The sequence below is a fragment of the Aquarana catesbeiana genome, linkage group LG04, assembly GCF_042186555.1.
Source record: "Aquarana catesbeiana isolate 2022-GZ linkage group LG04, ASM4218655v1, whole genome shotgun sequence".
NCBI lineage: Eukaryota > Metazoa > Chordata > Amphibia > Anura > Ranidae > Aquarana > Aquarana catesbeiana.
In genome coordinates, this window is record NC_133327.1 from 42,704,967 (window position 1) to 42,731,022 (window position 26,056).

General features: G+C 45.8%; 1 protein-coding gene across 1 annotated transcript in view; it reads right to left on the minus strand.

Moving 5' to 3' along the window:
- RHAG (Rh associated glycoprotein) overlaps positions 1-26,056 on the minus strand; it is an 87,777-nt gene that overhangs the window by 21,660 nt on the left and 40,061 nt on the right. Inside the window, exons 4-8 of the mRNA XM_073625120.1 lie at positions 24,782-24,929; positions 13,612-13,778; positions 11,887-12,024; positions 1,679-1,803; positions 1,137-1,210 (exon numbers count right to left, since the gene is read on the minus strand). Of these exons, the coding sequence (XP_073481221.1) occupies positions 1,137-1,210; positions 1,679-1,803; positions 11,887-12,024; positions 13,612-13,778; positions 24,782-24,929 (652 nt within the window). The remainder of the gene's footprint in view (positions 1-1,136; positions 1,211-1,678; positions 1,804-11,886; positions 12,025-13,611; positions 13,779-24,781; positions 24,930-26,056) is intronic.

The window sequence follows — 26,056 nt, forward strand, 5'->3', positions numbered from 1 at the left end:
TGCTGCCAGTGTGCCATATCAAATTCTGCCAATGTGCCCTCCGCCACCGTCTGCACTTACCCTGTCATGGTGGGAAAGCTCCTTGATGCTCCTCAATGTCTTCTCCCATCCTCTCTTCCCATCCTCTGCTATGATTGGACGCCTGATAGGCGTCCAATTACAGCGCCTGTCGTTTCAGCCAATCAGGTGACGGGTAACAGATCCGAGCACCTGATTGGCGGAGAGGCGGTTTAGTGTTAGTAAAGCGAATATTCATTTGCTTTTCTAACACAGCTGACTGACCTGCAAGCGCCATGTTGGGTGCTCGCAGGTCACCTTTTTTGACGCCTAATATGGTGCTTCAAAAACACTGTAATTCACCTGTAATTCAGGCGCCCGATGCCGGAAAAGGGGTCGGACGCCTGAATAGAGGGTTGCAGCGGCGGCCATAGAGAGATTTATGCAATCTATCTATTGGTGCTAGAGGGGGTGGCAGGAGAGAGGGGGCGGCACCGGTGCGCCCGTATGGATGCACCATTACTGAAGAAGACAGAAGCAGCCAGATGATTTCTGCAGTGTTTAGAGATATACTATCAGCCCAGATTCAGCCAAATTCAGCCAATTTGATTGGACGGCAGTCACAGTACAGGTGGATAATGATCCAAAACACACTGCAAACGCAACCCAGGAGCTTTTGAAGGAAAAGAAGTGGAATATTCTGCAATGGCCAAGTCAATCACCTGATCTCAATCCAATTGAACATGCATTTCACTTGCTGAAGGCAAAACTAAAGGCAGAAAGGCCCACAAACAAAGACAACTGAAGACAGCTGCAGTTAGAGCCTGGCAAAGCATCAGAAAGGAGGAATGAGTCTCAACAAAATATTAAAATTCAACATTTTATTTATGATTATATTCATTTGTCCAATTACATTTGAGCCCCTGAAAATGGGGGGACTGTGTATAAAAATGGTTGCAGTTCCTAAAATTTATACTTAATATTTATGTTCAACCCCTTGAATTAAAGCTGTATGTCTGCACTTCAAATTTATTTGGATTGTTTAATTTTAAATTTATTCTGGTGACATACAGAGCTAAAACTATGAAAAAACTATGAAAATCCTGCATCCAAATATGTACTATATGTCATTTACAAACCTGTGATAACACCTCCAACCACAGCCATGCCAGTAGTTGCAGCCAAAGCAGCTCCTTGTATGAATGGTGTATACCTGCAAGACAAAAAAAAAAAAATATTATCTGAGTGGAGTCAGGGTCAGGAATATTACTAGATCCCAGTCAGGAAAGGGTTAATACCTCTGTCAGTTTATTTTTTGCAGTCTGTTTTACACTGGGGAGATTTACCATTATTTCCTGTCCCAAAGACGCAAACAGGAAGTGAAAGGAAATTTCTACAAAATGAGGGGAATCACCACTTAGGCCTATTTTATAGTTGTGGCCGGGGGCGGTAAAAATGGGTAGTCGAGCCACAGTTTTACCTCCTGACCTAGATACCAGGTATATTTATACTTTATCTTTCAGGAGTTCAGCTTTGATAAAACTACCCTGCACTAAGTACATAGGAAAAAGGGGACAAAAGGGACACTGTCCACATGACTGGGGTAAAAAGAGGATTACATGCATGGAGTAAAAAAAAAAAAATCATGCATAACAGTGCATTGTTAATTATAGTCACTCACTCAGACTTGGCGGCTCCCAATGCAGTGGCAACAACACCAGCGACACCTCCCAGAGTTCCCGGCAAGCCATGCAAATTGTGCACACCACAAGTGTCTTGGATCCTCAGCTTGGAAGCGAATATTGGCTAAAAGACAACGCTTGGTTATTACAAAATCCAGAGAAAGAGACAATCCAGATATAAAAAAAGATGTTGTAATATTCTTTTAATTTATATAGCACAAATAAAATCTGTGATGGTTTACACAGTGGGAACCCAATACAATCATATCTTAAAGCACCAAATTCAGTGGGAAAGGTAATACAAAATGAATGATGGATCAAAGGCAGCCATGATGTAGATCCATCAAAGCTGTGAGAGGGGCACACTATTCTAGCAGAAATAAAACGTTTAAACTCAGGGTCTTTTGTTTTCCTGAGAGAAATTAGATGAACAGAACTCCTGAAACCAACAGGAACCTGTTCAAGAATGCCATAGACTTTGCTTGGTCTCATTCTGATGTGAAACTCATAAAACTTAAAATGGAATTAATATATCCAATACAGCATACTAGATATTTTAGTTCTAGCGCATATGTGCTGTGATGGTGTGAGACCCTGCCACAATACGAGTTCAGCAAATTGGTATAAAAAAAGACACAGGGTTCTCAAAGGTGACATTTGAGAAGCCCTGGCATGTTTGTTGTGAAAGGAGAAAGCTGACCTCTGGGTTTTTATACAGATCTGGGCCTGATTTGAAGGTTCAAAGGTGCCTTGGGTGGGAAGGAACCTTCAATCCTGTGTCCAGGCTTTTCTAGCTGCCGGTAGCCTGTGTGAGTGTACAGGTGTGCAGGATCATCATAAGTCAGGCTTGAGGATAGCTCAGTTCAGTTGTTGCCATTTGGAGACCTCTATGAGGAGAGCTGGTTGTTCCTATTAGAGACTGCATTCCTTGTGAGGGGAAATTCTTGACCAAAGGACTGGGAAGGTTGGGACAGCTACGTGGACCTGGGAGACCAAGAGAGGGTCTGCAAAGCTGAGAAAGCTGAGGCGGCTAGCGGGTCAAAGGAGCTAGATAGGGTTGCCACATTTTCTTTAAGCCAAACCCGAACACTTTAGCGTCGCACATTAAAACAAAATTTTTTAGCATACACTATAGGAGTAACAGACCTGGGACACCTTTGGGCACGCCAAAGAAAATAGTAATGCAACACACATAGTACCCCCTCACCCTCCTGTTGAGCCCTGTCTCAGCCACATTCCTGTTTGAATATTATGTCCAGGTTTCAGGTGGACTGAAACCCGGACACATGATTCATGATTGACCTGGTGAATCCTGGACAGGTGGCAACCCTAGGGCTAGAGGACGTCTGGAAGTCTCTGAGAGCAAGCAACCCGGGTGGGGGCTGGAGAACCCTGTTTGGAGACCAGGAGTGGGTCTACTGCATATGAGCCTTAAGAGCCAGGTGGCTTAGTATTTTTAATTAATTGTATTTGCTGCTGCGTGGGTAACCCATCTGTGTTGGACTTTTACTTTTTATTCTGTTTATTTAAAGTGGACTACCGTGTCCTTAAAAACAGTTTGGCCTGACATCAACTCACTTCAAAAACTCATCTACCATGAGAGCAAAACATCCGCCATATCACTATATATATATATATATATATATATATATATATATATATCTATATCAACACTAAGTGGCACATAATTGTGAAGTGGAAGGAAAATGATTTTCAAAGTTTTTTACAAATAAATATGTGAAGAGTTAATGTGGCGTGTATTTGTATTCAGCCCTCCTGAGTCAATACTTTGTAGAACCTCTGCAATTTACAGCTGCAAGTCTTATGGGGTATGTCTCTACCAGCTTTGTTTGTCTAGAGCAGTGATGGCGAAAACTATGGCACGCACGCCAAGCCCTCTCTCTCGGCACGCCAGGGGAATCCCCCAGCCAGGCAATCACTTGCACTGATGGTGCAGGCACGGAGGAGCCAGGTACCTTCCATGTATCAGTGCCAGTGACGTCGGCAGGGGGTGGGCAGCCAGTCATCTTGTCCCATATGCGATGTTTAGGGGGGTGTAAAATTCTTCCACCACCGTCCTGCTTTGCAGCTTATTGCTTCCTCTGGACCCCCTACACCTACTATAAGGCATTCGGGCACTCCTTTCTGTAGGCACCCTATTCCAGCTCCCCCTGCTCTAGGACGACTGGTTCAGTCTGTCCCTCTAGTGCAGCCTGTGAAACAGTGGAGGGGGAGAGGCAGTGCTCGGAGTAGATCATCCATGGCCATGGGGAGAGGTATTTTTCTGCCATACATAGCGTTTTTTTCTTTTGGGCCAAAAAATTTTGGTCTCATCTGACCAGAACACCTTCTTCCACATGTTTGCTGTGTCCCCCACATGGCTTCTCGCAAACTGCAAATGGAACTTCTTATGGCTTTCAACTATGGCTTTCTTCTTGCCACTCTTCCATAAAGGCCAGTTTTGTGGAGTACACGACTAATAGTTGTCCTGTGGACAGATTCTCCCACCTGAACTGTGGATCTCTGCAGCTCTTTCAGAGTTACCATGGGCCTTTTGGCTGCTTCTGATAGAGGCTCTGTTCACACCTAGGCATTTTTGGGCGTTTTTCTGCTGTAAGCCTTAAGGGGTTGTAAAGGAAATTTTTTTTTATTTTTAAAAAATAACAAACATGTTATACTTACCTCCACTGTGCAGCTCGTTTTGCACAGAGTGGCCCTGAACCTGGTCTTCTGGGGTCCCTTGGCAGCTGTCTCAGCTCCTCCCCGCAAGAAATAACCACCTTTATGCGAGCTCTCTCACTTGGTGGTTAGTTCTCGCGGGCGCGCTCCCGTGATACAGCTGGTGGCTATAGCCGCTCACTGTATCACTCTGCCCCACCCCCCGGGACACCACATCATTGGATGTGATTGACAGCAACGCGAGCCAATGACTGCGCTGCTTTCAATCCATCCACTCTAGCCAGTCAACAGCCAGGCTGAGCGGCAAAGAGGACATTGTGGATGAGCGCAGCAGGTGAAGGGGCTCAGGTAAGTAAAATGGGGGGGTCTGGTGTATTGTTGGATGCATTAAGGTGAAAAAACACGAACTTTTACAACCCCTTTAGCTCTAAAAACGCCCAACAAGACAAATCCCATTCATTTCAATGGCCCCTGTTCACATCTGAGAGTTTTGTCATCTGAAGCAAAACCCCTAAAGCTCAAAGAAGTACAGGAGCTTCTTTTTTGGCAGACGTTTTCTGCTTTTTACATGGTGACCTTTTGACCTGTACAAAAATGCGGCAAAATCACTGTAAAAACGCCTAGCTGTGAACAGAGCCTAATGCTCTCCTTGCCCGGCCTGTCAGTTTAGGTGGACGGCCATGTCTTGGTAGGTTTGCAGTTGTGCCATACTCTATACATTTTTGAATGATGGATTGAACAGTGCTCCGTGAGATGTTCAAAGCTTAGGATATTTCTTTATAACCTAACCCTGCTTCAAAGGGGTTGTAAAGGTTCCTTCTTTTTTTTTTAAACAAACATATCATACTTGACTCCGCTGTGCAGTTGGTTTTGCACAGAGTGGCCCCGATCCTCCTCTTCTGGGGTCCCTCTGTGGCGCTCCTGGCTCCTCCCTGCATCAGGGTGTCCTGTCGCAGAAGTGATTTTCTTTGGGACACCCGTGCGGTTGCAGTCCCGTGTCCTGCTGCTGCGTCTGTTGACACAGACAGCAGGACTCGGCTCCGCCTCCCCGGTGGCTGCGTCATTGGATTTGATTGACAGCAGGGGGAGCCAATGGGTGCGCTGCTATCGATCTATCCATTCAGGACACGAGACACTGGCCGGAGCTGGTGTGCTTGTTCCCGTCGCAGGAATTACAGGGCTTAGGTAAGTATAAGGGGGGCTCGAGGGCACTGCTGCACAAAAAAGGTGTTTCACTTTAATGCATTAAGGTGAAAAACGTTGAGGGTTTACAACCCCTTTAAACTGTGTTCCTTGCCCTTCATGATGCTGTTTGTTCACTAAGGTTCTCTAACAAACCTCTGAGGGCTTCATAGAACAGCTGTATTTATACTTAGATTAAATTACACACAGGTTGACTCTATTTACTAATTAGGTGACTTCTGAAGGCAATTGGTTCCACTAGATTTTAGTTAGGGGTATTAGGGTAAAGAGGGCTGAATACATGCTTTCATGTTGTTTAAACCAAATTCTTACCCTACCATCTGCATGCCACGTTCAGAGTCACTTCAAAACAAGACAGACATGGAATCACATAAAGACGCCACAAGACTCACAACATAACACTAACCTGAGGTGTGCCTTGGTCAGCGGGTCGGTACGCCAAAAAGGTGGCATACCCAAGATAAGTAATGGATGATTGAGTAAGAGTTATGTGCAAGGAAGTGCCAAGGGATACAGATGAGTGGGCTGCTTATATACCCCCCCAGGCTCCTCCCATAAATTCAGGCCACCATACTAGCCTTCTTATTTATGGTTGGAGCCCTCCAACCGAGACAGACATGGAACCACATAAAGATGCCACAAGACTCACAACATAACACAGACCTGAGGTGTGCCCTGGTCAGCTGGTCGGTACGCCAAAAAGGGGGCAAAAATTCCAGGATAGGGAAATAATGTTTTATTGTAGATGAGACATTTACTGAGAAAGCTTGGTGAAGGCTTGCACCATTTCAACCTGTGGGTTTGGAATGTACCTGGCAAAGTAAGCAGACTTCCACCTGCCCAACCCCTTGATGACATGCTCTGGCACACCGTACCGAGAGGCGGCAGATGCCGCTCCAATATGAAAGGAGTGCCCAGAAAACCGACTGGGGTCAAGGCCTAGATTAACCACGAAGATACAAACATGTCTGATGAACAACAGGCTGGAGCTAGACTGGCTAGACAGGTGTGTCAACAACTTGTGGAGGGCCGCTACTGGGCACCAATCGTTGTGGGTCTGGAAGAATTTAAAGTTGTCCCCACTGCTGGACTGTTGGGTCTTGGATACAGCTAGGTGTAGCACAAAATGGTCTTGGAGGCAGGCCAGGTGGCACCTGCGTAGAACCTGGCAGCCGAGGCCATTGTAAGTAAACTCGCCTGGCTGCAGAAAACTATAGAAGGCCAGGTAGATAGCAGCTTGGATGACCAGGTTGGGCAGTAACCCGAAGGGGGGGTAACCCGAAGGGGGGTTAGCCGGCATGTCCCGGAACGTGGAACTTGAGATGGGTAAGCGTTTGCGAACAGGTATTGGCTGATGTTTTTGGATGCCGTGTAGGATGGCTTTGACAGCTTGAGCCGTAAACAAGGAAGGTTTTTCAGGATTCTCTAAGAACAGGAAATGTTGGATACTAGCCAAGTATAGCCTGATGGTGTTGTGTGATAAAGTCAGCTGCGTGTGACAATGTGACACGAAGGCTAGGACGTGCTTGATGTTGCCTATCCCCGAACAGGGGCCCAAGGCTAGAAACCTGTAGTAGATGTTCCAGGCAGTGTGGTAGGCCTTCACTGTGTTGCGGGACAGTGATCGATTTATTCACTGGATTGCGCAGCGAAAGTGATCTTTCAGCCCATTGTCAGCTGCGACCAGGGTGGGATAGGAGAAGTGGTCAGGTCGGCTCCTGGTTTCTGCATGAAAAATGAGGGGAAATTAAGGCATCAGTGCACGCTGAATTTGTACTGGAGGGATATTTGCATCAGCCTGCGTAAGAAGAACATGATGGCCAAGGACTTGGACCTGCCTTTGTTGACGATTTTGGCCGTGGCTAGGTTGTCTGTAGAGAAGGTCTGCCCTATCCAGGTGTGGCCCCAGACCTGAGTTGCTGCAACGATGAGCTCAAATAGGAAGGATGACTGGCTAAACCCAGGGAGCAGGAGAATCTCTCATGGCCATTGACCTATGAATCAATGAGGGACAAAAATTGCAGCAAAGCCTGTGGTGGCTGTTGTGTCTGTCACTATGTGAGGTGAGAAAGCTGATGCTACTGGGATGAACATGGACACGCCATTCCAGTTCTCAAGGAACTCGTCCCACAGATCAGCGGTTGCTGCTTGGTCCAAACTTGATCAGGGTCCTGTGCCTGAGAAAGGAAAACCAGGAGGCGTGAAATGAAGGAACACCCCTGAGGGACACTTCTCATAGCGAAATTAAGCATCCCTAACAGGGACTGTAGCTGTCTCTTGGTACATGCTCATGAGCAGGTGAAGGTGTGAATGACCGACTTGATCCGGAATAATTTGTCAGGAAGTAGGCTGGCCTGCATGGAGTGGGTGTCAAGGGTAATGCCTAGGAAGGTGATGGACTGCCCCGGGCCTTCCACTTTATGCTTGGCTATGGGCACATTGAGGTTGCCAAACACTACTCTTAACCTGTCCAAATCTGAGGGGGGGCTCGCCGGGCCGCTCGATCAGCAGGAAGTTGTCAAGGTAGTGGAGGACTTCTGAATTGCGCTTGGTGAGAGAGGATCCAGGTGAGGGATTGAGCGAAAGTGTCGAAAAGCCATGGACTGCTCTTTGAGCCAAAAGTCATTTTAGTAGCAAAGTAGTACGAACCTTTCCATTTGATACAGTGCCATTGGCATAAAGACGGGTCGATAAGTAACAGTTTGAAGGCATCTGAAATGTTTGTCTTGGACAGCCATGTGCCCGTGCTTATGCTAATAATGAACTGTATGGCTAGGTCAATGGATGCGTATTTGAGGGAGAACTCTTCAGATGGGATTAGTGAGTTTAAACTAGGGATGTGGGAAGAATGAGGTGCGGACAAATCATAAACCAAACTGAGTTTATTTGAGACCTTGCCCTTGACAAGCCCAATATGGCTGACTCGCCAGGTGCCAAACTGTGACTCAGCAAAGGGGCCGATGATGAACTCCTGGTCCAGTTCAGTCTGTAGTAGAATGTATATGGCCAGCACGTCGGTGGAGGCTGAGAGAAGATTCTTGCACTCAAGGGTGGTATGGGGTAGGGTGATGTGCCCCGTGGGGAACCCAGAGGTAAATTCGTGCACCAGAAAGACTGCGAGCGCAGCGACGGGTGAGAGGAGAGGTAGAACCCCAAACACTGTACGTCCACACGGTTTAGTCATGATGCGTTGAGATGTTTGAGGGTGCATGCGATCTTGGGATGTGCTCTGTGGCAGATGACGCAGGTGTGGAGCAACCAGCATTGGTTGAAGTTACAGGTAGCATAGTTAAACTTATTACAGATCTGTGCTTTCACCAGTGACTGGACAGGCCTCCCCAACTTGTCCACCTGGGGGTGCTGCATGGGGGCAGGCATGCCCTGTCTGGTACTGGAGGTGGTGGGGAAGGTCATGGAGTGTCCGGCATCCGTGTTGGAACACCAGTTCACTGTGTGAGTGGAGGACTGGCAAACGGAGCAGAGCGGGGAACTTAAGCCCGCAAAGTGGCTGCAAAAGAGCTCGGTATCCATGACGCTCCAATTGGTGCTGGCTTAGAACTGAGCAAGTTTGGCTGCTGCCTTGGCTGTGAATGAGCGGTGGTAATCATAGAAGGTGAAGCCCCCGTACTTGTACCCCAAGTCGACAACAGCATGGAGGTATAAATCCAGCTCTTCCCTCCTGCTGAGGCTGGCCGAGCATAGGACATCTCTGAACATGCCAAACGCCAAAACGAACTCAGTGACGGACAGCTTTCGGTTAAGTCTAGGATCCTTGGACCTCACTACCACTGAGAAATCCCCCCAGGCATAGGATTTGTTCTCGGCTACGTCATGGACCGAGATGAGAAGAGAGGCCAAGTTTACCTCCTTGCCCTCTAGGATGTCCTTCCAATTCTGGCTGGGACAAGATGTGCAAGATAGATGGTGGGATTGACATCCAGCATACCTGTGGGTAGGCGCGCTAGGACAGGAGCTGCCACCGTGACCAGGGGGCCACTACTGGCCGTAATTCCAGGACTCCTGCTCTTGCCTGGATGTTGGAGACCGCCGTGGTCAAGGTACTGACCATGGTGTGCAGCTGGGTGAGAGACAAGGAAATAGTTTGCAGGGATGTCTACTAAGTGCCAGGTCCAGTTGCTGCCGGTGGTGGGAACAGCAGCCTGAACAGCTCGGCCTTCTTGGCTGTGGTCGGGTAGGGAATGCCCCTACGCCGCAGTTCCACCGTGAGTTTGGGGATGGTCCATCCCCTCAGGGACTGAGCGCTGCCATGCTCTGAACCCACGGAGGCTGACGAAGGGGCGGAGATTAGGTCCTCGTTGCCATCCTCCAACATGTCTCCAGCTATAAAATAAAGAGGGGGGGTGCATGTTAAGAAGAGTCTGAAAGGTAAGAATGGAAGAGAAGAGTCGGAGTATACTGGAATAGGTAAGAAAAAGGTCATGAAGAACAGAAAAAGGAGCAACAGACGTAGTGAAGAAAATCGATGCGTTCCGGAGAACGCTGAAGAGTGGAAATTTGGAAAACTCAAGGCTGTGGGGCAACCGAGATCAGCCAGGAGATGACTGGCAAAATAACCAATAGCTCGGGTGCCTGGTCTGTGTCATGCGCAGACCTGTGCAACCAGAGCCCCAGGGCGTGCTGGGGCGAGAACCTGAAGTCTGGTTGTGGCCTAAGTAGGAATGTTCCGTTCTGTAGTAAGTGATGTACAGTCGTGTGCTACTGGAGACGTGCTTGCAATATCGTGTTGCAAGAAAGTAGCCTCATGAGGGAGGTGAAAAAACAAAGAAAACAGAGAAATTGGAGTGTGAGTGGGGATGAACCATGGCCACGCTAATTGTGTGTCGTGATCATATGTTCGAAAATGAGACTGAAGCATGCCAACTTGTGTAGGAGTTGCGACCTGGAGTTTTGCATGAGTTGCAAGTGAGTGTGCCGACGAAGACCACAAATGGAGAAGCCGCAACACTTGGGTAATCGATCACACAGACTCACAAACCATGAAGTGAGATGGGAAGAGTCGGCCTAGTGACATAACGAATCGCACATCGGAACCGACAAGGGATACAGGTGAGCGGGCTGTTTATATACCCCCCCAGGCTCCTCCCATAAATTCAGGCCACCATACAGGCCTATATATATATATATATACTGTATATTTATTCCTGGGAAAGGAGGACTGGACAGGCGTACATTTGCCCCTGGACCAGTACTAATAGGATATGTTTAGGTGGTGATAGTGGTAATAGTGAACTAGAACCTGTGGGTAAGTTGGCAAATACTAAATACAGTTTATTAAATTTGCATGTGAAATTGTAGATGCAGTGTGATGTACTTTTTGCCTTATAAACAGCAGCCAGGGATCTGTCATTTAGAAGCAGTAGCACTGCTGCAGCTAAATGGCAGATCCCTGACGGCTTCTGTTTATAAACAAATGATCTAGAGATCCTGAGTGACATAATTTGGTCAATAATATCACGCAGGATCCCCACTGGCTTGCTTACATACAGAAGCTAGCAGGGATCTGCCATTTGTAACAGGATTGACAGGAGAGCAGCATAGTTGGTTGGCAGGTCATCTTGGCAGCATTTGCTCCCTAGTCCAAAGGGCCACTTGGTTGTATTTGCTCTCTAGTCCAAAGGGTCCCAGTCTGCACCTGATTCCAGGTCTCATTCATTTAACACTATTAAATGTATTCTTATATTAAAATGGCAGTCAGTTGGTTAAATGTAGGCATTTGATAGCACATATCTTACTTTTTTAATCAGCGTTAAATCCTTAATAATCAAAACAAAAGAATTAAAGGAGAAGTACAGCCAAAGCTTCTTCGGCTGTACTTTTCCTGTGGATCACAGAAGTGCAGTCCGTTCTGCACCCCCATGCCCTGTTTTCAGCAGACAGCAGGCTGAAGCTCGCTGTCAGCTGACGACACAGAGCCGGTCCAGGCTGGGGCAAGATCGTGACCATATGGTCGGGATCCACCAAAAACCGGCACCTGGCTCAGCCTGGGCCAGCCGCTCCTGCCCACTCCACAGCCCAATGCTCCAGTGAGCACTACTGGGGAGAAGAGCAGACAGCAATGACTGACAGTGACCAGCTCTCTGTTCATGTACTGTACTGAGGACTGAGCAATCGGCGATACTTGATCACTTGGTTCTTGGTCTAGAGCCAGCATCCACCTAGGTAATTATGATTTAAAAACACAAAACATACTTCTCTTTTAAAATAATGTGGAAATGTAGAAGGCTACACATGACAGTTTCAAGAGAAGATTAGTAAGAAGATTTTTTTCCTGCAAGGTTTTTGGTCAGGAAGCTTATAAATTTACCGTTAAGAACTTGAATCCCACTGTAGAAATGATGCCAGCAATAAAACCAATTATCATAGCCCCGAATGGGCCAATATTCATATCAGCACAGGTGCCTACAGCAACACCTCCGGCCAGGGTGGCATTCTGAATGTGGACCTGCGTAAAACAAGTAGACAATAGAATGTTAAAGCACAAATCCAAAACATGTTTAAAATTAGGGCTGCAGAAATTAACGATTAATTCCTCGGTTAATCGTTCATTCTTTTGATCGATCAAAATTCTTTTGATTGGTACTCACCTCTCCGCCGGCTTCCGTGTCTTCAGGAAGTTCCGTCGGAGATCCGGTGACGTCACGGACATCGATGTCACCGGACTCCTCCCCCCTTCCCCAAGTGCCTCCGTCTGCTAACGAAGGTAAGGGGGAGGAGTCCGGTGACGTCGATGTCTGTGATGTCACCGGACAGCCTGGACAGTGATGGTAAATATGGATATGGTTAACTGGGGTCATTCAGTGAGCTAAGTGTAGGCAAATTTGATAACCTCCGTTTTTAACATTGTTGTCCTTAGAGGCTGATAAGCTGTGATATTTTTGCCATGTGAATCGGCTTCTGCTGTTGCCATGGCAGCGGCGCTTGCTTTTGAGTGACGTGTGGCGTCCTAGCCATGCCCCGCTACGGCTAGAGTTGCAATGCAAGGAGATCAGCTAAAAGTAGTTGGATCTGTATGTGCATTATAATTAATCGAAATTAGTCGATTAATCGATTAAAAAAAAAATCGATTAATCGAACACGAAAATTTTAATCAGTAACAGCCCTAGTTAAAATGACGTGCTAAATTCTTAATGCTATCCAACAATGCAAAGCCCAAGTGATCAGCATTGATCCGTGCATTATAAAAGTCCATCCAGATTCAACAAGTCTCATGTACTTCTGGATAGGGTATGCCATCTTTTGTCACATGACTATGTTTGTATGTCCATATAATATACGGCATATTCTACTAGTACAATCTCTGTACAATCACCTAATGATTTACAAAAAGATTTAATAGGAGGACAAACCTAAAGATTGCATAAGTATCAAATCAGGCTGACCTTTGAACTACAAAATTGATTGTAGATCTAAAGGAGATCGTACAATCAGATTGTAAATTGTATGGTCTGCCTCAGACCATTGTCACCAGAATGTTTGATTTTCTATAACTTTCATTCTTGTAATAATGGTCACATAGCTCCCAACTGTCCCTGATTTCGAGGGACTGTCCCTGATTTGGAGCAATGTTCCTCATTCCTGCTCATTTGTCCCTCATTTTGGTCTGATCTATATAGATGTATAGAAAATTCACTTTTTATCTATCAAAAAGTGTTTCCCAGTGCTAAACCTTTCATTCAATTTCTAAATTGCTGCATTTGTAAATTCCAAAAGACAATATAAAGGAATAGTAGTGGTAAAAAAGCACTTGTGGGTTTACCTAATCTTGTTTTTTATGTACAATTCTCCTTTAAGGGGGCGTGGTAGGGGGTGTGTCCTATGCCTGCGTACTTTTGCTGATAGGTGTCCCTCATTCTCATCTAAAAAAGTTGGGAGGTATGTGGTCACCAGGACAAATAGAGGGTCGAATCTACCTAGCGAGGACACAGACAGCATGCTTTAGCCACACCCATTTCACGCTGCCACTTTCTTAACGCCCTATAAACTGTTTTCCCGCTTTGATATCTCTGGCTTATACCTTGTTCTTACTTACCATATCAAACTTCCCTTTGTGTTCCAACAAGCTGGAGAAGGCATAGGCGGTCAGGACACAGGCAGCTAATGAGAAGTAAGTGTTAATTACGGCCATTTCCTGCTCTGCTCCAGGATTGGCAATGGCTGAATTGAAGCTTGGCCAGAACATCCACAAAAACAGAGTCCCTGTAAATATGAAGAGATTGTAAACAATCGCAGTTGTAAGTTCAAAAGTAATTTCAACAGTGGCGGCACATCCATACGGGGCGCAGGGGCGCCACCTCCCAATCCATGCGTTCAGCCCCTAATCTACATGCAGGGCACCGGACGCATGGATTCCAATGTTTGTTTGTTTTTTTATATAAGCACATGATCAGAGCCTGAGGCTCTAATTGGCTTCAAAAAAGGGTGGGCTTGGGGCGCAGAGCACTGTGCCCTGAGTCCACCCAGTTGTGTGACAATAGCAAATTAATATTCGCTATTATCTTCCTGATTCTCCTCTCGGCCAATCAGGAAGCTGGTCCTGAGACCGACTGGCCGAGAGGAGAAGTGATTATATTGGCCGCCAAGGAGGAGGAGATGCAGGGGAAGCCGCAGAGAAGTCGAAGAGGAGGAGATGCATGCTGAGGCCGCCGAGGAAGAAGTGCTGCCCGTGACCTAGATGGGGTAAGTGCGGGGCTGTTGGGCTGACGATCAACCGACAGGGGGGGGTGGTACCGACCAACCGACCGGTGGGGTTTGGCAGGTGGTTTGTTTGTGCCCCCCCACCAAAAAAGAAATGGAGCACCAGCCACCACTGCATTTCATAATTTTTGAATCCACAGCCTTCATTAAAATAATACTTACCACCTCCTGTCTCAAATGGCCCTTTATGCATTGACATACCTCCATAGACCTCCATGGACAGTATGGTCACCTGCTGACTTGGCACCATCCACAGGCAGCCTAACTTTTTAATAAGACACAGAAGTTGAATCCAACACAATTTTACTTCATCTTGGTGCAGTACACAGGATTGTTTGTCCATTTTTTTGAATACTAAGAAGATAATTACTTTCCTGAGCACTGACTGAAGAAACATGCAAGAAAAGGGGAGGTTCCAAGACTGAACTAACTAGTACTAAACAGGAGGGAAGGATGGATGGATACCGAATCGCATAAAAAAGTTTTAGTGGCTTAAAACTGCCACCAGATGTCAGCATACATCAAACAAAGGCAACCAGAAACAATTCAATACAACATAGAAAAAAAAAACATACTGTATATACACAACATTGTCAAAAGTATTGGGACGCCTGCCTTTACACGCACATGAACTTTCATGGCATCCCAGTCTTAGTCTGTAGGGTTCAATATTGAGTTGGCCCACCCTTTGCAGCTATAACGGCTTCAAATCTTCTGGGAAGGGTGTCCCACAAGGTTTAGTGTGTCTATGGGAATGTTTGACTATTCTTCTAGAATCTCATTTGTGAGGTCAGGCACTGATGTTGGATGAGAAAGGCTGGCTCGCAGTCTCTGCTCTAATTCGTCCCAAAGGTGTTCTATCGGGTTGAGGTCAGGACTCTGTGCGGGCCAGTCAAGTTTCTCCACCCCAAACTCGCTCATCCATGTCTTTATGGACCTTGCTTTGTGCATTGGTGCGCAATCATGTTGGAACAGGAAGGGGCCATCCCCAAACTGTTCCCACAAAGTTGGGAGCATGAAATTGTCCAAAATTTCTTGGTATGCTGACACCATAAGAGTTCCCGTCACTGGAACTAAGGGGCCAAGCCCAACCCCTGAAAAACAACCCCACATCATAATCCCCTCTCTACCAAATGATTTGGACCAGTGCACAAAGCAAGGTGCACAAGGAGGCTTAAACCAGGTTTACCCCTATTCATGACCAGGACATTTTTTGCGATACAGCACTGCGTTATTTTAACGAACAATTGCACGGTCGTGTGACGTTGTACCCAAATAAAATGTATGTCCTTTTTTTTTAATAAGCGTATATTAATTGGTTTTCGCAAAAGTTATAGCGTCTACAAACTATGGGATAGATTTATGGAATTTTACATTTTTTGTACTAGTAATGGCGGCGATCAGTGACTTATAGTGGGACTGGGACATTGTGGCAGACACATCGGACACTAAGTTTTGGGGACCAGTGACACTAATACAGTGATCAGTGCTAAAAATATTCACTGTCACTGTACTAATGACACTGGCAGGGAAGGGGTTAACTTCAGGGGTGATCAAAGGGTCAACTGTGTGCCTAAGGAGTGCTTACTAACTGTGTGGGAGGTGCTTGTACTGTGGGAAGGCAGAGATCCGTGTTCCTGCTTAGCAGAAACACAGGATCACTACCTCCCCTTCTCACAGAACGGTGATCTGCCTTGTTTACGGCAATGATCGTTGGGTCCCAGCGGACATCGCATCTGCTGGACCTGCTGATTTTCTCCTACTGTGTCCAATCACAGTGAGAGCGGGTTGCAGGCGGTGCACGTCCCAGACCTGGAAGTGTAGGATCACATACAGGTATGTGGTTATGCGCAGAGCAGCTGATTTGCCGTCGTGTATATATATACAGTATACGGTCAGCATGCGGTTAATGAACTTTTTGCTTTCACCCTTTTTATCCATTTGTAGTCTCCATAGGAAGCCAATTTGTTTAACCGGTTCCCGACCGTCGCACGCCGATGTACGTCGGCAGAATGGCATGGACAAGCAAATGGGCGTACAGGTACGTCCCTTTAAATTTGCCGCCGTGCCATCGTGCGCGCGTCAGCCGGGGAGGAAGAACGGGGAGATGCTAATGTAAACAAGCATCTCCCCGTTCTGCCTAGTGACAGTGTCACTGATCTCTGCTCCCTGTGATCAGAGCAGAGATCAGTGACGTGTCACACACAGCCACACCCCCCCACAGTTAGAAACACACCCCCAGGACACACTTAACCCCTACACTGCCACCTAGTGGTTAACCACTTCACTGCCAGTGTCATTTACACAGGAATCAGTGCATTTGTATTGCACTGAATGCTGTATAAATGACAATGGTCCCAAAAATGTGTCAAAATTGTCCGATGTGTCCACCATAATTTCGCAGTCACAATAAAAATCGCTGATCGCCGCCAGTACTAGTAAAAAAAAAAATTATTAATAATAATAATAATTTAAAACTATCCCCTATTTTGTAAACGCTATAACCTTTGCGCAAACCAATCTATAATCGCTTATTGCAATTTTTTTTAACCAAAAATATGTAGAAGAATACGTATTGGCCTAAACTGAGGAAAAAAAATATTATTTTTATACATTTTTGGGGGATATTTATTATAGCTAAATGTAAAAAATAATGCTTTTTTTTCAAAATTGTCGCTCTATTTTTGTTTATAGAGCAAAAAATAAAAACCGTAGAGGTGACTAAATACCACCAAAAGAAAGCTCTATTTGTGGGAAAAAAAGGACGTCAATTTTGTTTGGGAGCCACATCGCACGACCGCACAATTGTCAGTTAAAGCGACGCAGTGCCGAATTGCAATAAGTGCTCTGGTCTTTGGCCAGCAAAATGGTCCGGAGCTTAAGTGGTTAAGATACACATTTGTACACATAGAGGTTGATTTACTAAGGCCCCTTTCACACTTGTGCAACCTGAAAGTCACGCGACTTTGACACGACTTCAAGGCGACTTGAAGCAAAGCCTGGGTAATCTTGAGGTCTATGGACCTCAAGTCGCATCAAAGTTGGACCAAAGTAGTGCAGGGACTACTTTGAAGTTGCTGCGACTTGAAGTCGCACAGATATGAACGGTACTCATTGGAAATCATGGGGGACGACTTGCCACGCGACTTTGCAGTCCCAAGTCGCAGGACATGTTGCACAAGTGTGAAAGGGGCCTAAAGCAAATATACTGCACTTGTGTGCATAGTAGATGTCATTTAGTTCGGGTAATATACAGTATACTTTAATCCAAAAATGCTGTTTTTTTTTTTTTTTTTTTCCTTGCATGCCCCCCTTAGATCTACAGTGACTGCACTTCCAAGTGGATTTTCCTTTAGTAAATAAACCCCAAAGGTTTGAGGCTGGATCAAACCTTTGGTTAACAGTATTAAAGCATACAGATGAACACATTGATTGTATACAGTAGGTGGGTAAAGGGAGACACCTAGTGGCTAAATTGTATAACTATTTCAGCAGTCTGATTTGTTGGTGTAGTTTATTTAATTACAAGCACTTATAGTGCTGTCAATATAGTGCTGTCAATTTACACAGCACTTTACATAGATATTATACATTAATGTTAGTGCCTGCCCTCAGAAGCTTACAATCTAAGCTTCCTAACTCACATTCATACTAAGTCCAATTTAGACAGGAGCCAGAACATGCAAACACTATACAGGTAGTGCCGTGGTTGGGATTACGAACCAACTACACCTAGAGTATGCTAACCACTTAGCCACTGTACTGTCCACCCTACCATTGATTTTAAAGCTTAACTTAACGACTTGCTGACCAGCCGCTATCATTATACTGCGGCAGGTCGGCACGTTCCCACGAATCACCGTAGCTGTATGTTGGCTCCTTTAAGAGCCATAGCAGGTGCACGCCCGCTGCACAGCGGGGGACCCGATGCGTGTGGCCGGCGGTCGCGATGTCCGCCGGCCACCCGCAATCATGGGAAAGAGAGCCAGAATGGGTATCTGTCAATGTGAACAGATAGATCCCCGTTCTGACACGGGAGGAGAGAAAGATCTGCTGTTCCTAGTGATTAACCACTTAAGGACTAGCCGCGTTTTGGAATTTAGGTGTTTAAAACAGTTTTTTTTGCTAAAAAATTACTTAGAACCCCCAAACATTATATATTGTTTTTTTTTTCTAACACCCTAGAGAATAAAATGGTGGTCATTGCAATACTTTTTTTTCACACCGTATTTGCGCAGCGGTCTTACAAGCGCACTTTTTTTGGAAAAAATTCACTTTTTTGAATAAAAAAATAAGACAGCAGTAAAGTTAGTCCAATTTTTTAAAATATTTTGAAAGATAATGTTACGCCGAGTAAATTGATACCCAACATGTCACGCTTCAAAATTGCGCCCGCTCGTGGAATGGCGTCAAACTTTTACCCTCAAAAATCTCCATAGGCGACATTTCAATAATTCTACAGGTTGCATGTTTTGCGTTACAGAGGAGGTCTAGGGCTAGAATTATTGCTCTCGCTCTACCGATCGCGGCGATACCTCACATGTATGGTTTGACCACCATTTTCATATGCAGGCGCTACTCACATATGCGTTCATTTCTGCGAGCGAGCTCGTCGGGACAGGGCGCATTGAATAAAAAAAATTTTTCTTATTTATTTTACTTAATTTTATTTATTTTTTCACTGTTTACAAAAATAAAAAATTGGGTCACTGTTATTCCTATTGAAAGGAATGTAAACATTCCTTGTAATAGAAAAAAAGCATGACAGGACCTCTTAAATATGAAATCTGGGGTCAAAAAGACCTCAGATCTCATATTTGGACTAAAATGCAAAAAAAAAAAAAAAAAAAAAAGTAATTTGAAAAAATGACAACAGAAAAATGTGCCTTTAAGACGTATGGGTGGAAGTGACGTTTTGACGTCGCTTCCGCCCTCCTATGGTATGGAGACGGGTGGGGGCCAACTTCCCCTCACTTGTCTCCATACACAGACACGGAAAGGTCCCGATCGCCTCCGCCGCTACTGACGGCTCCGGTAAGCAGCGGAGGGAGCGGAAGAGCGGCGGGAGGGGGGTGGCATCTCTCCCGCCACCGATAACAGTGATCTCGCAGCAAATCCGCCGCAGAGACCACCATCATCGTAAACAGAATCACCGGCTCTAAGATGGATACCTCGGTTGTGGCAGCAGCTGCTGCCGTTACCGAGATATCCATCTTCAAACTGCCGACGTATATCTACATGGCCGATCGGTAAGTGGTTAAGGATGGGCTCGGCCATGTTCGCAACCCCATGTGCCTGAGCACGCCAGGAAGCCTGAACTGCACAGCGCTAATCACAGGCAGTGAGACATTTCCCGATCTGTGCAGCCTCGGATTAGGAAATGTCTCACCGCCTGTGATTAACGCTGTGCAGTGCTGACTTCCTGGTGGGCTCGGGTACGTGGGGTTGCGAACATGGCCAAGCCCATCCTTACTAGTGATTAGGAACAGCGATCACTCTCCTCCTCCAGTCAGTCCCCTCCCCCCACAGTTAGAAACACCTCCCAGGGAACACATTTAAGCCCTTGATCGCCCCCTAGTGTTAACCCCTTCCCTACCAGTGACATTTACACAGTAATCAGTGCTTTTTTTATTGCCCTGATTACTGTATAAATGTCAATGGTCCCAAAAAAAGTGTCAAAAGTGTCCGATCTGTCTGCCGCAATGTTACAGTCCGGCAAAAAATCGCAGATCGCCGCTATTACTAGTTAAAAAGAAATATAGAATAAAAATGCCATAAAGTGCCTATCCCCTATTTTGTAGACGCTATAACTTTTGCACAAACCAATCAATATACACTTATTGCACTTTTTTTAACCAAAAATATGTAGAATAATACATATTGGCCTAAATTGATGAAGACATTCATTTCAAAATTTTTGGGGATTCATTTCAAAACCGCAGAGGTGATCAAATACCACCAAAAACAAGCTCTATTTGTGGGGAAAAAAAAGAATTTTGTTTGCGTACAGCGTTGCACGACTGCGCAACTGTCAGTTAAAGAGGCGTAGTGCCGTATCGAAAAGATGATCTGGTCATTAATGGGGAGAATCTTCTAGTCTGTAAGTGGTTAAAGAGAAGTACAGCCAAAGCTAGTTTGGCTGTACTTCTCCTGTGGATCACAGTAGTGCAGTTCGTTTTGAAGCCCGCTGTCAGCTGTCATCACAGAGCCCGTCCAAGCTTGTGCAAGATAGAGGCAATAAAGTCAGGATCCGCCCACATGTCTGGACCGACACCCGGCCCAGCCTCTCAGCGAGCTGCTGAGAGACTGAGCCGGCCACTCCCGCCCCCTATACAGCCCAGCGCTCCAGTGAGCATAGGAGGAGGCAAAGCAGAGAGTGGTGACTGACAGTCTGCAGCTCTCTGCTTGAGGAGCTGTGAGCACGGTGCGATCGGTGGTGTTTGATCACTCGGTTCTCAGACTTAGAGCCAACAGGGGACACATGCAGCATCCACCTAGGTAAGTACGATAACAAAAAAAAATCCCACACTTCTCTTTTAAACCAAAACTTTTTTAGCCTTGAGAAGTTATAGCCTCTTTTAACTTTAAATTGCTGTCTGTGTTGCTATTTGACCACAGCATCTATCAAATACTAAAATATTTGCTTTTGATAGGCTGACCCTTTTGGGGCTGTATCACACGGGCGTCAGCTTGTATAAGAGCAGTGTAAACAGTAAGCATTTATGAAACTTTCAGCAAGCTTTTGCATAGCTTTAGACAAGCTTCAACAAGCCTTCTTGAAGCCTTTAAAGCACCATTCAGCTCCTGTTTAGAAATTAGACATGTGTGACTCGTTTCGTTACGAATGAAAATTCAAACGAAACTTGCATGATTCAGAGATTCGGATGTGTATTCATTAATTTCATTCAGATGACATGATGCAATAGTTTTGGCCTTTTGTTAACCATTTGCCGATCAACTGTACACTGTATATATACATGACGGCAAGGCGGCTCTCATGTGCTGGATCACATACCTAGTATATGATCCAGCATCTCCGGGTCTGGAGTGCACGCGTGCAACCTAGGGTTGCCACTTAGACAGTTCGGGTTTGGAACCATGCGTTCGGGTTTCAGACTGCCTGAAACCCGGACACAGTTTTCAGACCAGACTATGGCTTCCCAGCAGGGTTGCTGGCTGCAGTTATCTAAGCCGAGAGTGTCTCTCCTTCACACTGTCCAAAGCCAGCACTAACAATCCCCCCCACAGATGGGAGAGGAGAGAGGGCTCGATCTGCTCCTCTTCATCCTGCCCCTACCCCTCTGTGTCTGCCCACACGCCAATTCCTGGCACCGTGCCTCAGAAAAGGAAAGTGGGAGTTGGAAATTTGAAGTCTAGCAGCCACAGATACATCTGGATGAGAGGTGCTGACTGCCAAGGGATGAGTGAGCTCACCATCCATCCCTGTCTGTGACTGAAGTCTCCCCCTTCTCTCTCCTGCCTCTGAGTGAGTACACTAAAGTAAATCAGAGTTCTCAGAGCACCCGTTACATCAGAGTTCCCCTTTACACCAGAGGCCACAGTGTTCCCCCTTACATCAGAGTTCTCAGTGTTCCCCCTTAAATCAGGGTTCCCAAAGCATCCCTTATGTTAGCGCCCCCAAAGTTTTCCCTTATATCAGAGTCTGCAGAGTCCCCCCTTACAGTATAAGGGAACTCTGCAAATTCAGATGTAAAAGGGGAACTCTGTGGACTCTGATGTAAAGGGGGACTCTTGTGATTAACCTCATTTGATCAGAAATGTTATTTAATTGCAAAATATATGTATAGTTTATACTTTAAAAGAAAATTGCTGTGAGCCGCTGCAGTGTTCGGCTTTGACTAGTATGGCCCACTCCCACTGTGATAGACACAGCACTTAAGTGCTCCTGCTCCTAATTCCAGCATCCAGGTTTTTGCTATTGCATTCTCCCTGTCTGTGCCCACCTGCCAGGTGATTGATATGGTCAGACACCTGTTATAAGAAAGCCAAATGCTCTGTCCCTTGCTTGTGATAGAGACAGTGATACCTGCGTTGTTCCTGAACGAGCCCCCCGTTTGTCTGCCCTGTTTTGCTAGTTTGGATTTTCCTGTGTATGACTTGGATCGGATATTGGGCTATTACCTGAACTCGGCCTGCCTTTTACTTGGACTGTCATAGAACCACGCTATCTGTCTGCTAACTGCAAGTAGTCTGTTTGTTTGCTCAGTTGGCATCTGGGCTGGCGTGGTGGCCAGGCGCTATAGCATTGTGTATAAGTCCTGGGGGCAACCAAGTACCGGTAGGCCTGCTTGCCTTAAGGGAAAGGGGGCTGCTATAGGTGAAGCACACAGTAGCTAGCTATAGTGTCTGACCACCTGCGTTGGGCTAGACGTGACATTCATGACAGGGGCACTATTCCTCCCACTGACACCAACGACGGGGCACTATTCCTTCCACTGACACCAACGACGGGGCACTATTCCTCCCACTGACACCAACGATGGGGCACTATTCCTTCCACTGACACCAACGACGAGGCACAATTCCTCCTAGGGGGTAGACGTGACAATGAGCCGATTAGCAGGTACGGTGGACTCGATGTTCACTGGCACCCACCAATGCCTCAGTACATAGGCAGAATGGTGGTCTGCCTTTGGAAACAACGCAGATCACCGTTCTGTCACTACAGAAGACATGGAAGACATGGATCCTGTGTCACCGCAGTACATTACAGGCGGGCGGTCTGCAGGTGGCTAAAACCTTAAACAAAGCTTGCTAAAAGCTGTGCAAATGCTTTGTCAAACTTTGGTGTTCACATTGCTCCTATACAAGCTGAAGCCTGTGTTTTCTGTACTTAGTGTTTCTAAAGGGATAACATGTGGGAAGGTGTGCATGTTTTACTACCCTGACGAGTTCACTTTATGATGAAACGCGTAAGTAAGAGTCGATGACGTGATGCTGGTGTTTGCTGGGGCGTGGTGGCCATCTTGTTGGTGGGGAACATTTTTTATATTCGCAATGGCAATAGAAACCCTGGCCATAGCAATCAGAGCAAATCCCGATATTAAGGGGGTGGCCTGCGAGGACCAGGAACACAAATGTGCTCTTTACGCGGATGACCTCATACTGTATATTACCTCCCCCCTAATCTCCACCCCAGGAGTGTACAGAGTGCTGAGATCATTCAGTGAAATTTCAGGCCTGATGGTAAATATGAACAAATCAACTGCTTTAAATGTCACGTTCCCGCCTGATCTTCTCTCACAACTTACTAGCAGTTTTGACTTCTCCTGGGCACCCACGGCCATCCCCTATTTGGGGATCAATCTAAGGCCGGATATAGGTAGTCTTTTTAAAGCCAATTATCCCCCTATGATTCTCAAATGTAGAGGAGAACTTGAAAAGTGGTCTAGATGTGGTCTGTCCTGGCTGGGCAGGGTCCACGCAGTGAAGATGACGCTCCTCCCCCACCTCTTATACTTATTCCGTTCTCTACCAATCCCACTCGAGGTTTCAACTGGGTCCTTACTCAAAGGCACTTTTTTTCTTTTTTTTCTGTCTCTGAACACCAAGCCAATGTATCCATGCACATTGTAGCTTTTTTAGATCAGCATTCAGGGGCAAATTTTTTTCCCAAACCTGCATTCTGAGAATCTTACTGTCATAATTTATTCATATGTGGGCAGGTGCAGTCCACTTCCTCCACTGCAGGTGACACTCAACAGAGGGAGCAGGAAGTCGAGAGAAACATGGTTCCTCTATGGTTTCCTGGTTCACTGGAGTAGCAATCAAATTGGATGCTGGCCACCCATGTGACTCTGGCAGCCATCCTAGGTGTGGCAGAGTATATTTAAGACCTTGGCTCCTGGGTTTGGTGCACATTCTGTGGGTAGTGCAGGAACAGGTCACCTGTCTGTCAAGGACAGACCCATCCCCCTTTGGGCAACCTCGCCACTTGGACATGGACCGGCCAGGGCGCATTCGGCCCCTCAAGACAGACCCTGTCATTTCAGCTGAAACTTGCTCTTCTACAAACTGCTGTTCATCTGTGAGTGTTCCCAGTTGGGGTACCTTCAGCCAGGCTTGTGAACTGTTTTACTTTGACTTTAGTACAAGTTGTTTCAATTATGTTACTGCTGCAGCACCACACTGCATCCACCCACACTCATACCTGCATATATGCAAACAAACACCTGTGTTTGCACTTATATGCATTCCATTGGCTAGAATAAATTAATAATCTGGTCAACAGAATGACTTTACGCTCAAACGCTTCTAAATGCCATACACCAGTAAATGTGCCTAAATACAGCTCAAAACAAGCATTTCTTACCCTTGGTTCTTCAAGGGTAGATACAGTAAGAATGAGAGGCATTCATGCATTGTTTTAATAAAAAAAGACTGTAAGAATGAACATATTTCTCAGGTTTAGTTCCAGTTATTACACAAAGTTATATCACAGGGCAGATTGAAGTAAAGAGTATCAAAGAAACTGGATCTCTTACCAATCATGGCAAACAAGTCTGAGTGGTAGACCGATCCTTCGTTATCATGGCCCTTCTTCAGACCCGGGCGATAAAGGACAGCTGATGCAGCCAAACCAAAGTAAGCTCCAAAAGTGTGGATGGTCATGGATGCTCCAACGTCGGTGGCCTGTGAAACACAACACATCACTGAAAACTAGGCTGTATTTGTTAATGTAGAAAAATGTGTGCAGGCATACTGTAGGTTCTTAGTGAGTTTACTTTGACAGTGTTATATCTCCTACAGTGTCTAAAACCTGAGACAGTTAGGCTTCATGTACACGGAACGTTTCTCAACCTCTCCTGAACGCTGGAACATCACAGCTAGTAATCCACGTTTAAAAACATGTGTTTAGCAGCGTTTACAAGCCACGTTTAGCCACGTTTGCGTTCAAAAGTGTTTACTAAAGATAACCTCAGGAGACCCTCCCAAATTATTAGAAAGCACTAAAAACAAGTATTAACTATTTCAGCCATTCTGTGAGAGAACAGTGTGAGTAGCAGCTGAGAAAGCAGTGTGCTTGTAGCTAGCTGTTGTTTTTTGGTTGGTTTGTTAATATGGATCCTATGATGAGCATGTGTGAGGAAATGCTCCTGATGTTGCTTTTGCTAAGGCTCCAAAGATGTAGAAAATTGCGTGAGAGGACCAGAGTTCATCGCTACTGGACACATCCATTGATGGCTCAACGCATGTCCACAGGATATGTTCTAATATCTATTTTCATCTGCGTAATTACCCAGAGATTTTTTTTTAAATTTTACACGCATGTCAATTGCCACCTTTGACGTTCTCTTGGAAAACGTTAGACCCCGTCTAGTTCGCATGGACACCAACATGAGGAAAAGCGTGTCACCAGAGGAACGTCTGTTGGTGACTCCCAACTTCAGCATCAAGTAATGCAAGTTGTGTATTGTACAGCATAATTGGCTGATGAGGGGAATATCACATGGTATATCAAGCTTGCAGGCAGTGATAATTAAGTTTTTATCATTTTCCAGGCTCAAAAATAATAAACAATATGTTTCCCTTTAAAAATGCTTCTAGACGAAAACGCGCCTAAACGCGGGTAGCCACGTTTAGCCACGATTGGCGCTTGAAATGCCTCTAAACACAGCTTCTGAACGCATTTTTTTGGGTTCCAAAAAAAGCCTCTAAACTCAACTGCCTAGAAACGGCTATAAACGACCCTGTGTACATGTACTGATAAGATAACATAGAGGAGAGTTAGGGGGCAGTTGAAAAAAATGCCCAACTGC